Consider the following 13,542-nt stretch of genomic DNA (forward strand, 5'->3'; position numbering starts at 1 on the left):
TGCGGTCATTACACGCAGGGCAGTTTGTGAGTTGACTGTACACTTCAGGGCTCTCTGCTTTCATGCGGCGGCTCGCTTTGCAAAATCAAGTTTCTAGGCCTCATGCTTGCTGCTTTGAAAGGTGCTGCCAAAAAACCCTTGAAGGGGAGCCCTGGGCAATTCCATGAGGGTTTCAGCAGACTGGCTCCACAGCGCCTTCTGCTTCCTAGTTTTAAGTCCTTCGGATTAATTCCCCCTCTTAACTTTTAATGCCCGCCATCTTCCTGCTGCCCCCCTCCCCAAGTTGGCTCTTTGAACGTGCCGTTTCCCACAAATTAACCTGAGCGCAACTGCAATTTTTAAAGGGTTAAAATCGTCTTAAATAAATCTGGTGGTTTAGCTTCTTGAACAACTCCAAATTCAGAAGGAAATGAGCATAGTTCTGCCCGACGACTCTGCACCAGTAACCCCCGGAGACACGATCTGACCGTTGCTGTCCTTTTTTCGCTCGATTGAGCCGGTCCGTTTTGCCCGTGTGAAACTACGAGAGACCAAATTATCTGGGTATTGAAGTCCCGGGCCTTTGCCCTGCGTCCGAGCTGTGGAGGAACTCTTTTGGCCCTCTCTCCCCCCTGGACATCCGGGGCCCGGCTGTGGGTGGCTGGGGAAGGTCTCTCGCCTTCTCGGGACCCCCGGCAGGCTCTCCTTAGCTGGGGCTGACCTGGCTGGAGGAAACCGAGGACACCTCTGTCTTCTGGGCTGAGCTGGAGACGTCGGACTCATCGGTCATGGGTTTGCCACAAACTGTCTCCATGATGCAAGCCCGGAACTGGCAAGGAAAGGGAGGGAGAGAGAGAGGCTTGAGGTCTGCCACCTGCTAGCCTCACTTTTGACCCAAGTCCCCAAGTGATAAAGAGCCATAGCAAGGTGTCAGTCCTCCCACCCCTGCAAGAGTGTGTGTGAGTGCCTGGAGGTGGTTGGAGGATGGATGGCGGCTAACAGATTGAGGTTGAATCCTGACAAGACAGGAGTACTGTTCTTGGGGGGACAGGGGACAGGGGGCAGGCGGGTGTGGAGGATTCCCTGGTCCTGAATGGGGTAACTGTGCCCCTGAAGGACCAAGTGCGCAGCCTGGGAGTCATTTTGGACTCACAGCTGTCCATGGAGGCACAGGTCAATTCTGTGTCCAGGGCAGCTGTTTACCAGCTCCATCTGGTACGCAGGATGAGACCCTACTTGCCCACAGACTGTCTATAGAGTGGTGCATGCTCTGGTTATCTCCCGCTTGGACTACTGCAATGCGCTCTATGTGGGGCTACCTTTGAAGGTGACCCAGAAACTGCAATTAATCCAGAATGTGGCAGCTAGACTGGGGACTGGGAGCGGCTGCCGAGACCATATAACACTGGTCTTGAAAGACCTACATTGGCTCCCAGTACGTTTCCAAGGAAACCAGGCAGAGGGCCTTCTCAGTAGTGGCGCCCTCCCATCAGATATCAAAGAGAAAAACAACTACCAGACTTTTAGAAGACATCTGAAGGCAGCCCTGTTTAGGGAAGCTTTTAATGTTTAATAGGTTATGGTATTTTAGTGTTCTGTTGGAAGCCGCCCAGAGTGGCTGGGGAAACCCAGCCAGATGGGTGGGCTATAAATTATTATTATTATTATTATTATTATTATTATTATTATTATTATTATTATTATTATTAATGTTGGAAGCCGCCCAGAGTGGCTGGGGCAAGCCAGTCAGATTGATGGGGTATAAACAGAGCTGCGATTTCCCTGCGGTTTGCCTTCATCCCCGAAAGCACACTCCATTGCTTCTTGAGACAGATGGGATGCCGGCAGTGAATCGCAATCGTGCAGCCCCGCCACGTTTTGCACCCCTTTCCCTGCCTGCGGAGCGGCTGGCTGGCGACTCACCTGCTTGTTCATGAAGCAGTAAATGATGGGGTTGTAGACGCAGGCGGACTTGGAGAAGAAGGCGGGGATGGTGACCAGTCGCAGGTCCAGGCCGTGGTCCCGGTTGTTGACCATGTACATGGCGAGCGCGGCGTACGGGACGTAGCAGAGGCAGAACGACCCCACCATCACCACCACCATCCGAGAGACCTCCCGCTCGGCCTTCTGGGTCGTGGCCGACTCCTGCTGCTGAGCGGCTACCTGGAGAAGGAGGGCGAGAACCAGGCACAACACCTCTCGCAAGATGTTGGGGATAGCAATTGGAAGGGGGCTCCCCAAAGGCCATCCAGCCTGACCCGCTGCGACACTCGCTCGGCAATGGGTGGGCGGCTGATGCCCCCAGAACTACGCAGAGGCGTTCGCTCGGTGGCTATCGGCGGCCGGGCAGGAGCACCGTAGGGTGGGGTGCGGCCTAGCGCCGTGGGGGTGGTTCCATCAGCACAGCTGACGGCGGAACTCCCTGCCACAGGAGTGGCCGCCAACCTGTCCAGCTTTGAAAGAGGATTACACAAATTCGGGAAGAGGAAAGGGCTTCTGAATACCAGTTGTGGAAACGGCAGCAAAAAAAAGCTATCCTGGTAGTTACTGGTGTGTTGTCAAAACGGGATTAGTTTGATTTCCTAATCAGCTGAAAGCATGATGCCAACAGAGGCTGGGTGAATTGGAGACTTGAGGAAAGGTATCTGCAATGCTCATCCCGAAAAAAATTCTATTCCCCATGCATTTATACAATTTCATCATTTGCTTGCTAGTTATCTCCCGCTTAGACTACTGCAATGCGCTCTACGTGGGGCTACCTTTGAAGGTGACCCGGAAACTGCAATTAATCCAGAATGTGGCAGCTAGACTGGTGACTCGGAGCGGCCGCCGAGACCACATAACTCTTGAAAGACCTACATTGGCTCCCAGTATGTTTCCGAGCACAATTCAAAGTGTTGGTGCTGACCTTTAAAGCCCTAAACGGCCTCGGTCCTGTATACTAGAAGGAGCATCTCCACCTCCATCGTTCAGCTCAGACACTGAGATCCAGCACCGAAGGCCTTCTGGCGGTTCCCTCCCTGTGAGAAGCCAAGTTACGGGGAACCAGGCGGAGGGCCTTCTCGGTGGTGGCACCCACCCTGTGGAACGCCCTCCCGTCAGATGTCAAGGAAATAAGCAGCCATCTTATCTTTAAAAGACATCTGAAGGCAGCTCTGTTTAGGGAAGTTTTTAATATTTAATTCTGTATTATTGTTAAAATTTGATTCGGAGCTGCCTAGAGTGGCTGGGGAAACTCAGCCAGATGGGCAGGGTATAAATAATAAATTATTATTATTATTATTGATTATAGGCTTCCCATTTAGATGTTTGGTTGCACACAGCGAGAACAGTGGTACCTCGGGTTAAGATCTTAATTCGTTCTGGAGGTCCGTTCTTAACCTGAAACCGTTCTTAACCTGAGGTACCACTTTAGCTAATGGGGCCTCCTGCTGCCGCTGCGCTACCGGAGCACAATTTCTGTTCTCATCCTGAAGCAAAGTTCTTAACATGAGGTACTATTTCTGGGTTAGCGGAGTCTGTAACCTGAAGCGTCTGTAACCCGAGGTACCACTGGACTGGGTTTGATCCAGCCGCAGGGACCCTTGTCTTTTTAGCGTCTCTTAAGAAATGGCGCCCCTGGGATGCCAACATCAACCTGAGGTCCAGTAGGGCTTTCCTTATGTACCTGCCAACTCTTGAGAAGAGGGGGTGTAGTAGTTAGAGTGACGGATTAGGACCTGGGAGAGACCAGGGTTCAAATCTCCACACGGCCAGCGCCCTGGGCGACCCAGGGCGCTCGCTGCTCCCTGTCCGCATGACCCTACCTCGCAAGGTTGTTGTGAAAGGGGTCAGAGGAGCTGGGCAGGAGGTACTTACGGCACGGAGGGCGCCCAGGAGCTGCGAGTAGGAGAAGACGATGAGGGTGAGGGGCACGATGAAGCAGAAGATGAAGAGGAACCAGGTATAGTATTCGCTCTTGTACTTGGTGCCAACTGTGTACCAGTCGGGGCCGCAGGAGCACTGCAGGCCTTCCGGGATGAACCTGAAAGGCAGAGGAGCAGGGGTGAGGGGAGGACGTTGGCTTTGTAGGAGCATATTTCCAAAATATGGTTTTCCCAGTAGTGATGTATGGAAGTGAGAGCTGGACCATAAAGAAGGCTGATTGCCGAAGAATGGATGCTTTTGAATTATGGTGCTGGAGGAGACTCTTGAGAGTCCCATGGACTGCAAGAAGATCAAACCGATCCATTCAGAAGGAAATCAGCCCTGAGTGCTCACTGGAAGGACAGATCCTGAAGCTGAGGCACCAAGACTTTGGTCACCTCCTGAGAAGAGAAGACTCCCTGGAAAAGACCCTGATGTTGGGAAAGATGGAGGACACAAGGAGAAGGGGACGACGGAGGACCAGATGGTTGGACAGTGTTCTCGAAGCTACCAGCATGAGTTTGACCAAACTGCGGGAGGCAGTGGAAGACAGGAGTGCTCTGGTCCAGGGGGTCACAAAGAGTCAGATACGACCAAATGACTAAAGAACAACAACAACAGCTTCGTCGTTTCCAGGCTCTTGACCATCTTTGTCACTATCCTCTGCACACCTTCCATCTTGCCAATATCCTTCTTAAATTGTGGTGCCCAGAACTGAGCACAGTATTCCAGGAGGGATCTGACCAAGGAGGAATAGAATGGGACTATGACTTCCATTGACGTGGACATTAGACTTCTCTTGATGCAGCCTAGAATAGCAATAGCTTTTTTTGCTGCTGCATCACAAGGTTGGCTCATGTAGAGCTTGCAGTCCACCAAGACCCCTAGATCTTTTCCCCGTGTACTGCTAGTAAGCCAGGTGTCCCCATCCTATGTGTTTAGGATGAGGAGATGGCATTGAATGAACTGAGGAGTGGGGTTCCCATCCGTCTGGAATATCCCGGACATATCTGGAGTATTACAGCCTGCAGAAGTGTCCGGGTGGATATCGGAAAACATTCAGAAAAATCCGGACATGGCCGCCAATGTCGGCAGTGCTGTTTTTGCCAATTTCTCATAAAAGCAGCTCAAAAACTTTTCACTTTTTGAAATATGGCAGCAGTGGCGTAGTGTGGGGGGTGCAGGGGGTGCAGGCCGCACCGGGCGCAACATCTGGGGGTTAGGGTTAGGGGGCGCAAATCCACGGGTTAGGGGGTGCAAATCCATGGGTTAGGGGGTGCAAATCCACGGGTTAGGGGGTGCAAATTACTTGCCTTGCCACCGGCTGCTGAAAACCCACGCTACGCCACTGTATGGCAGCCCTGCTCAGGAGAGAACTCCCAGCAAGGGATCTGGGTGATCTGTTCTGCGCTAGAGGCAGATCCAAACAGCGTTCCAAGGAAGAACAGCATTTGCATCCTTCGCACCAGGACCAAACTCACAACCGGTCCATAGACGTGTCATAACTAGCAGCTTTCCCCTCTAGAGTAGACCCTGAAGAAGAAGCGTCCTGTGTGACTCAGAAGCTTGCTGACTACTTTCAGTCGCTCCTGCTAATAGCTACTGCACAGACCGTAATATACAGTTAGAAGAACGGGAGAGGTTGTGGAATGAAGGTGTTAATTTTACAGCATGCAGGACGCTTCAGGAAAACGTTACGGAAATGATGTATAGGTGGTGTTTAGCACCAGTTAAACTGGCCAAAATGTACAGAACTAAAACTGAATGTTGGAAATGTAAGGAAAAGGAGGGTAATTTTAATAATAATAGACTTTATTTACATTAGTCCAACGGCCATGGCAACATAAAACAAGCAATATATACAGTACAAATAAAAAGACAGAAATGGGTAAAAAGGGCAATCAAATGACCAATATTATTGTTCCGATAGTGGCCCTTAATCTCATTGCACCCTCGATAAACCTAGCAACCTTTGCTGTTGTGTGATCATTTAGATCTGATAAAAGAAAAGGAGGGTACTTTTTACCGTCTGTGGTGGACATGTAAAGAGGTAAAAGCTTTCTGGGAAATGATATATAATGAACTAAAGAAAATGTTCAAAAACACTTTTGTTAAAAAACCAGAAGCGTTTCTTATTGGGGACAGTGGGTAGAGAGATACCGAGACAAGATAAAAAATTGTTCTTATGTGCAACAACTGCGGCGAGAATTTTGTTAGCCCAAAGATGGAAACGGCAGGAGTTACCAGCAAAATAAGGCGGATGAGGCTGATGGATTTTGCAGAACTGGCAAAACTGACAGGAAGAATCTGGAACCAGCGAGATCAAGCAATCCAAAAGGACTGGAACAAATTTATATTATACTTGAAAGACAACTGGAAGCAATTAACATCATTAGCAGGGTGATCTGAAGATTTGTAAGATGAAATTGCTACCTATTCAGGTGGAGTAATATAGTGTTTTAGGCAATGGTGTAACAAGGGTAGGAAACGAAGCAAAATGTAAAGATGCAAAGTTTAGTTTTGTGAACCGTCAGACGGGAGGGACGGAAGTCGTTAGGCTAAGAAGAGCCAAAGAGATAAAATAAGAGGGTACGATGTTACGCAATGTGATTATATTCAGGTAGGTAGCCGTGTTGGCCTGATGCAGTCGAAATAAATAAATAAATAAATAAGCAAAAAACTATCCAGGAGCAAACTTAGTTGGTACTGTTTTTTTGGGGTACAGGTTTTGGAGGACAGGAGGCAGGTGGGTGTGGAGGATTCCCTGGTCCTGAATGGGATAACAGTGCCCCTGAAGGACCAGGTGCGCAGCCTGGGAGTCATTTTGGACTCACAGCTGTCCATGGAGGTGCAGGTCAGTTCTGTGTCCAGGGCAGCTGTCTACCAGCTCCATCTGGTACGCAGGATGAGACCCTACCTGCCCGCGGACTGTCTGGCCAGAGTGGTGCATGCTCTGGTTATCTCTGGCTTGGACTACTGCAATGTGCTCTATGTGGGGCTACCTTTGAAGGTGACCCGGAAACTGCAACTAATCCAGAATGCGGCAGCTAGACTGGTGACTGGGAGCGGTCGCCGAGACCACATAACACCGGTCTTGAAAGACCTACATTGGCTCCCAGTACGTTTCCGAGCACAATTCAAAGTGTTGGTGCTGACCTTTGAAGCCCTAAACGGTCTCAGCCCAGGAAACCTGAAGGAGCGTCTTCACCCCCATCGTTCAGCCTGGACACTGAGGTCCAGCGTTGAGGGCCTTCTGGTGGTTCCCGCACTGTGAGAAGCCAAATTACAGGGAACCACCTTGTGGAACGCCCTCCCACCAGATGTCAAAGAGAAAAACAACTACCAAACTTTTAGAAGACATCTGAAGGCAGCCCTCTTTAGGGAAGCTTTTAATGTATAATAGGTTACTGTATTTTAGTGTTCTGTTAGAAGCCACCCAGAGTGGCTGGGGAAATCCAGCCAGATTGTCGGGGTAGAAATAAGAAATTATTACAATTTATCATTTACTTTACAATGTTTTAAAATATTATAATTTATTTTGAATGTGATTATATGTAAAACCAATAAAAATCACACACACACACACACACACACACACACACACACACACACACACGTTTCCAGTCTATGGACCTTCTCCCCAATCTGGGCTTCGGAAGACTCCCTCCTTTTCCACCTCACCTGCTCCACCCAAAAAAGGGTGGGATTGAGACTCCAATGCCAATGAACCAAGTCGCTGCCACCACCAGAAGAGCATGTTTGGAGTTGAAACGGAAATTCCCGAAGGGCTTGCAGATGACGATGTAGCGTTCGAAGGCGAGGAAGGCCAAGGACCAGCCGGTGACCAGCCCTGGGGTGGGTGGGGAGACAGAAACGGACAAGGGTTGGCGAAGATCGGCAGCCGGCCAGGCCCCCAAGGGCACAACACGCAAGGAAAAAGGGATGGGGAGGGAGAAGGAAAAACACCCCCCCCATCATTCTGCCCAGACACTGAGGTCCAGCGCCAAGGGCCTTCTGGCAGTTCCCTCCCTGCGAGAAGTGAGGTTACAGGGAACCAGGCAGAGGGCCTTCTTGGTGGTGGCACCCACCCTGTGGAACACCCTCCCACCAGATGGGAAATAAACAACTATCTGACATTTAGAAGACATCTGAAGGCAGTTTTTAATGTCTGATGTTTTAATGTATTTTTAATCTTTTGTTGGGAGCCGCCCAGAGTGGCTGGGGAAACCCAGCCAGATGGGCAGGGTATGAACAATAAATTATTATTATTATTATTATTATTATTATTATTATTATTATTATGCGATTGGGAGTCCTTTAAGTGTACTGAAAAGGCAAGGAAGAGGGGACGTGAACCAGAATCCCCAACAAAGGCCAGACATTCTTCCGCTGCCATTCCCTACGGGCTGGGCTGGATGACCTTTGAGGGACCCACCCGACACTGCAACTCTATTCTACTCCGCTCCTCCTCCGGGGCTTTTACCTGCCACCGAGCCCAGGAAGGCCTCCAGGGCGCAGATGTGCCTTCCGAAGAAGAAGTAGCCCTGCGAGCTGGCCAGGAAGACGGTGAAGACGGAGAAGACACAGAAGAGGAACCCGGCGAAGGAGATGTTGACCAGGATGTAGTTCAGCGGCTGGCGGAGCTTTTTGTATTTGACGGTGACCACCAGGATGATGGCATTGAGGGGCGTCCCGGCGAAGAAGACGAAGCCCATGAAGGCCGTCTGGAAGTAGAAGGCCCACATTGGGGCGATGTGGTACTGGGGTCCATCCCAAGGACCCACCTTGGAGATGTTCTCAAAGAGGTAGAAGTCTTCTTCGCCGGACATCGTCCCTGGTGGCGCCGCGGGGACCGAGATCTGCCCGAGGGGCCCCTGCCCTCCTGTTATAGGAGGATGGAGGGGGCAATCCACTTAGAGGCTCGGCCCGGGATCAGGCACTAATCCTGATCATCCCAGAGGCAAACTGGAGGATTGAGGGCATCTAAGACCCTTACCTGCTGTCCCTTAAGCCCCTCTCAGGGGATAATCTCGTTTGCTGTCCAGATCGGAGCCGATTGCGAGGGACTCTTCGGGATGGCAGAGGGCAAGGCGACACAGAGCTGTATTTCCCCTGTTCGCTTCCCAGGAAGCCTCTCTCAAAAGCACTTTGTAGAGTTGGGGGACCCTCAGCGGTCATCTATCCCAACCCCCTTGCGATGTGGAGAATCTCAGCTGTGGCAGAAATGACCGGGAAGATCAGAAACCAAGATGATAACAAATTTAGTAAAGAATGGTTCTTACTAAAAAGAACGCTGTACACAATTAAAAATATTGGCAGGATTTTTAAAAAACCGCTTGCAGTGTGACAAGAACTATGGTGAGAACTGAGCGTTCAGGAAATATGGAGAATGTTATACGATGCAGTCGGCAAAAAATAACTATGGAACCCATGGAGGGAAGTCAAGGGATTCAGAGAATCCTATGTATATTTTATTATGATTTACATGTGATTTTAATTGTTATATTTAAAACTGAATTTGAGAGAGAGGGAGAGAGAGAGAGAGAGAGAATGAGAATCACAGTGTAGGAACCCAAATGGGGCATCCAGAATTGGGATCAGAAGTTGGGACAGCTTCTGTAAATTTGGGGTGTCCCGCTCAAAACGGGACAGTTGTGCTTTTTGCTTTCATATCCCCATCTCTTCTCCAGGCTAAATAAACCCAACTCCCTCTCTCTCCCCTCATTCGCTCTCACCCCACGACTGGAAACTGAATTCCCTCAAATTTATCAATGCACACGTCGTACATTTGAAGCACACATTATTTCCCTCTGAGTACAGTCATACCTCGGGTTACAGACGCTTCGGGTTTCGCGATTTCGGGTTGCACACCGCGCCAAACCTGGTAGAACCAGAACGGTTACTTTCAGGTTTTGGCGCTTGTGCATGTGCAGACGTGCTAAATCGTGCTTTGCGCATGCGCAGAAGTACTGAATCATGCTTTGTGCATGCGCAGAAGTGTCGAATCGTGACCCGCACGTGCGCAGACGCGCGGGTCGCAGGCTGCAAACGCTGTGGGTTGCGAACGTGCCTCCCGCATAGATCACGTTTGCAACCCGAGCGTCCACTGTAATCCCAGGAAGTGTGGTTGCCTAAGGGTGCTGGGAACTGTAGTTCAGACTACAGTTCCCAGAATTCTTTGCAGGGAACGGTGTGCTTCATGACGATTTGTGCCCAGGAGGCAACTGGGCTGGTTATTCGCGACTCCACTTTTAATACAGTTCGTACCTGTGAAAATTTCAGGGCGGACAGACTGCTATAGATCCAGTCAGTCCATGCCCTGTAGGTTCTGGTTGAAATCCTGTAGCTATTTCTACCACAAATGTTTTCCACCGTGTTCTCTCCCCTGTTCCCCTTTAGATGCTCTGTAGCTCATGAGAGTCCCTCTAGACGGCAAGAACGAGTTAACATTGGGGGTAGCATTGCAGAACTACAAATAAAGTGGAATAATTTTATAAAGTGTTTAGGTCAAAATGGTCAAAGGCCTGGAAACGATGCCTTATGAGGAACGGCTAAGGGAGCTGGGCATGTTTAGCCTGGAGAAGAGGAGGTGAAGGGGTGATATGATAGCCATGTTCAAATATATAAAAGGATGTCACTTAGAGGAGGGAGAAAGGTTGTTTTCTGCTGCTCCAGAGAAGCGGACACGGAGCAATGGATCCAAACTACAAGAAAGAAGATTCCACCTAAACATTAGGAAGAACTTCCTGACAGTAAGAGCTGTTCGACAGTGGAATTTGCTGCCAAGGAGTGTGGTGGAGTCTCCTTCTTTGGAGGTCTTTAAGCAGAGGCTTGACAACCATATGTCAGGAGTGCTCTGATGGTGTTTCCTGCTTGGCAGGGGGTTGGACTCGATGGCCCTTGGGGTCTCTTCCAACTCTATGATTCTATGAAGTTTTTAATGCTTGATATTTTATCGCTTTTTTATTCTGCTGGGAGCCGCCCAGAGTGGCTGGGGAAACCCAGTCAAATGGGTGCGGTATAAATCTATTATTATTATTATTATTATTATTATTACAGTGGTACCCTGGTTCTCAAATGCCTTGGTACTCAAACAACTTGGAACCCAAACACTGCAAACCTGGAAGTAAGTGTTCTGGTTTTTGAACATTTTTCAGAAGCTGAACATGCTCTGTTTGAGTGTTACGCTTCTGATTTGAGTGCCACACTTCTCTGTTTGAGTGTTATGCTAAAGTCTGTCTGTTTTTGCTATTTATTTTGCGTTTTTGTTTTTTGCGGCTCTTTTTTCCTCTTTTTGTGACTGTATGGAACCCAGTTCAGCTTCTGACGGATCAATTGTGTGACTGTAGTACATCGTTTATCGCTTTCCTGGATCAGTGGTCTCGTTAGAAAGTAAAATCCATGTTAAATTGCTGTTTTAGGGGTTGTTTTTAAAAGTCCGGAACGGATTAATCCGTCTTGCATTACTTTCTGTGGGAAAGCGTGCCTCGGTTTTGGAAAGCTTTGGTTTCGGAACGGATTAAGTTTGAGAACCGAGGTACCACTGTATTATAACTTGCGAACCGAATGAATGTTGGCGTACTAAACTGCCTCATTAAAAGCACAGCAACAGAGGCTGGTTAGAAAGTTGGCAACCCAAGTGGTAGCGAGCCTGCTTGGGATTTGGGCCTCATGCTCTGCCTATTCCTCCCCCCTTCCCCCCCCAAATAAATGGCAGAGGGGTAAATGTAGCCTAAGATACATTCCTCTGTGTGTTAAATTCCCATTTACTTTGCAGAATCCGGTCTGCCCAATTCTCCCCGGCGCCAAAGGGGTTAAGAGCTTTGCTCCTGAGCAACGTGGACATGAGCATGTGAGCGCCATATGGGAATGTGGCGCATCACCCTGTTCCTTGCCTGCCACATGCAGAGAGAAGGTAATTTGAGCCTGCAAATTACCAGCCGGCCTGAAGAGAACATCTGGAAAGGCTATAAGCAACTGGCTCGTTGGTCTAGGGGTATGATTCTCGCTTAGGGTGCGAGAGGTCCCGGGTTCAAATCCCGGACGAGCCCTACTTTTTGAACTCCGACTAGGCAAAGGAGCAGACAAGTGGAAACCACACATGCATTTAGCGTTTCTGAAAATCCAGATTTACCAGTGCAGATCACCCGGGGCCGCTCATTTCTGGCCGGCTTCCCTTTTTTGGCCACGATCCAATCGCTTGCCGGCAAATTCAGGTTGTGCAATTAAAGTTGATTAGGGAGGCTTGTGCAACAAACCCGCTTCTCCAAAAGATTAGGAGTTTATTTATTTATTTTTAATGTTGCAATAACAATCTATGAAATCTTTACAGAATGATACATCTACATTATATTCCTAAATTCACTTTTCGTTATGTACCAACATTTATCCATTTCTTATTTCTTGCCCTGTGCATGACTTCTTTGCTATTGTTTTGTAACTTTATAATTGAGATTGTAATTTTTGTATCTTAATAATTAAACGTTCAATCTTATATATCTGCTGAGCTTAGCTTAACCTTGTGGAGACAACGCAACAAATAAGAATTTGTAGCGAACAATCAGGTGGCCTGGATAACAACGCAATATTTCTAACCTGGGGGAAATTATTTGGATTTTTTTGCTAACTAATTCACATAAAATATCCGCTGCGGCTGCCATCTTGCCATGGGCGTGTTTTCGTGGCCATCTTTCCTATCCAGATCAGTGGGAATTATTTACTCCCGTGTAAGGATGGGGCTCTCTTTGGAGGAGACTGAGCTACAGATCGAGAAGACCCCAGTTCGAATCTTGCCAATTCAAGAATTGGATATATTATTGCCCCTTCGACACCAGATCCCAGGAGCAGATTGCTACAGTTTAAAAAAGGCATGGCCAAACTTGGCCCTCCAGATGGTTTGGGACTACAACTCCCATCATCCCTAGCTAGCAGGACCAGTGGTCAAGGATGATGGGAATTGTAGCCCCAAAACATATGGAGGGCCAAGTTTGGCTGTGCCTGATTTAAAATCCAGTATCTTAAATATTGGATTAGACAAATAATAGAGGATCAGGCTACCTGCCCGAAGAGTGTCTTGCCAGAGTGGTGCATGCTCTGGTTATCTCCCGCTTGGACTACTGCAATGCGCTGTATGTGGGGCTACCTTTGAAGGTGACCCGGAAACTACAACTAATCCAGAATGCGGCAGCTAGCCTGGTGACTGGGAGCGGCCGCCGAGACCACATAACACCAGTCTTGAAAGACCTATATTGGCTCCCAGTACGTTTCCGACCACAATTCTAAGTGTTGGTGTTGACCTTTAAAGCCCTAAATACCCTCGGTCCTGTATACCTGAAGGAGCGTCTCCACCCCCATTGTTCTGCCCGGACACTGAGGTCCAGCTCTGAGGGCCTTCTGGCGGTTCCCTCCCTGCGAGAAGCCAAGTTACAGGAAACCAAGCAGAGGGCCTTCTCGGTGGTGGCACCCGCCCTGTGGAACGCCCTCCCATCAGATGTCAAAGAGAACAACTATCTGACTTTTAGAAGACACCTGAAGGCAGTCCTTTTTAAGAAAGCTTTTAATGTTTAATCGATTACTGTATTTTAGTGTTTGTTGGAAGCTGCCCAGAGTGGCTGGGGAAACCCAGCCAGATGGGTAGGGTATTAATAATAATAATAA

At 48.9% G+C, this 13,542-nt stretch overlaps 1 protein-coding gene across 1 annotated transcript; it reads right to left on the bottom strand.

Annotated features, from left to right (window-relative positions):
* Nucleotides 1-238: 238 nt before the first annotated feature.
* Nucleotides 239-8,720, bottom strand: OPN1SW (opsin 1, short wave sensitive). The gene is made up of 5 exons (XM_081927355.1): nt 8,369-8,720; nt 7,567-7,735; nt 3,838-4,003; nt 1,903-2,142; nt 239-808 (listed from the first exon to the last, which is right to left on the bottom strand). Exons 1-5 carry the CDS (start codon nt 8,712-8,714, stop codon nt 686-688), a joined length of 1,044 nt encoding a protein of 347 aa, XP_081783481.1. The 5' UTR covers nt 8,715-8,720; the 3' UTR covers nt 239-685.
* Between the last annotated feature and the right edge of the window lie 4,822 nt (nt 8,721-13,542).

Source organism: Podarcis melisellensis (assembly GCF_964234715.1).
Source record: "Podarcis melisellensis genome assembly, chromosome: 10".
NCBI lineage: Eukaryota > Metazoa > Chordata > Lepidosauria > Squamata > Lacertidae > Podarcis > Podarcis melisellensis.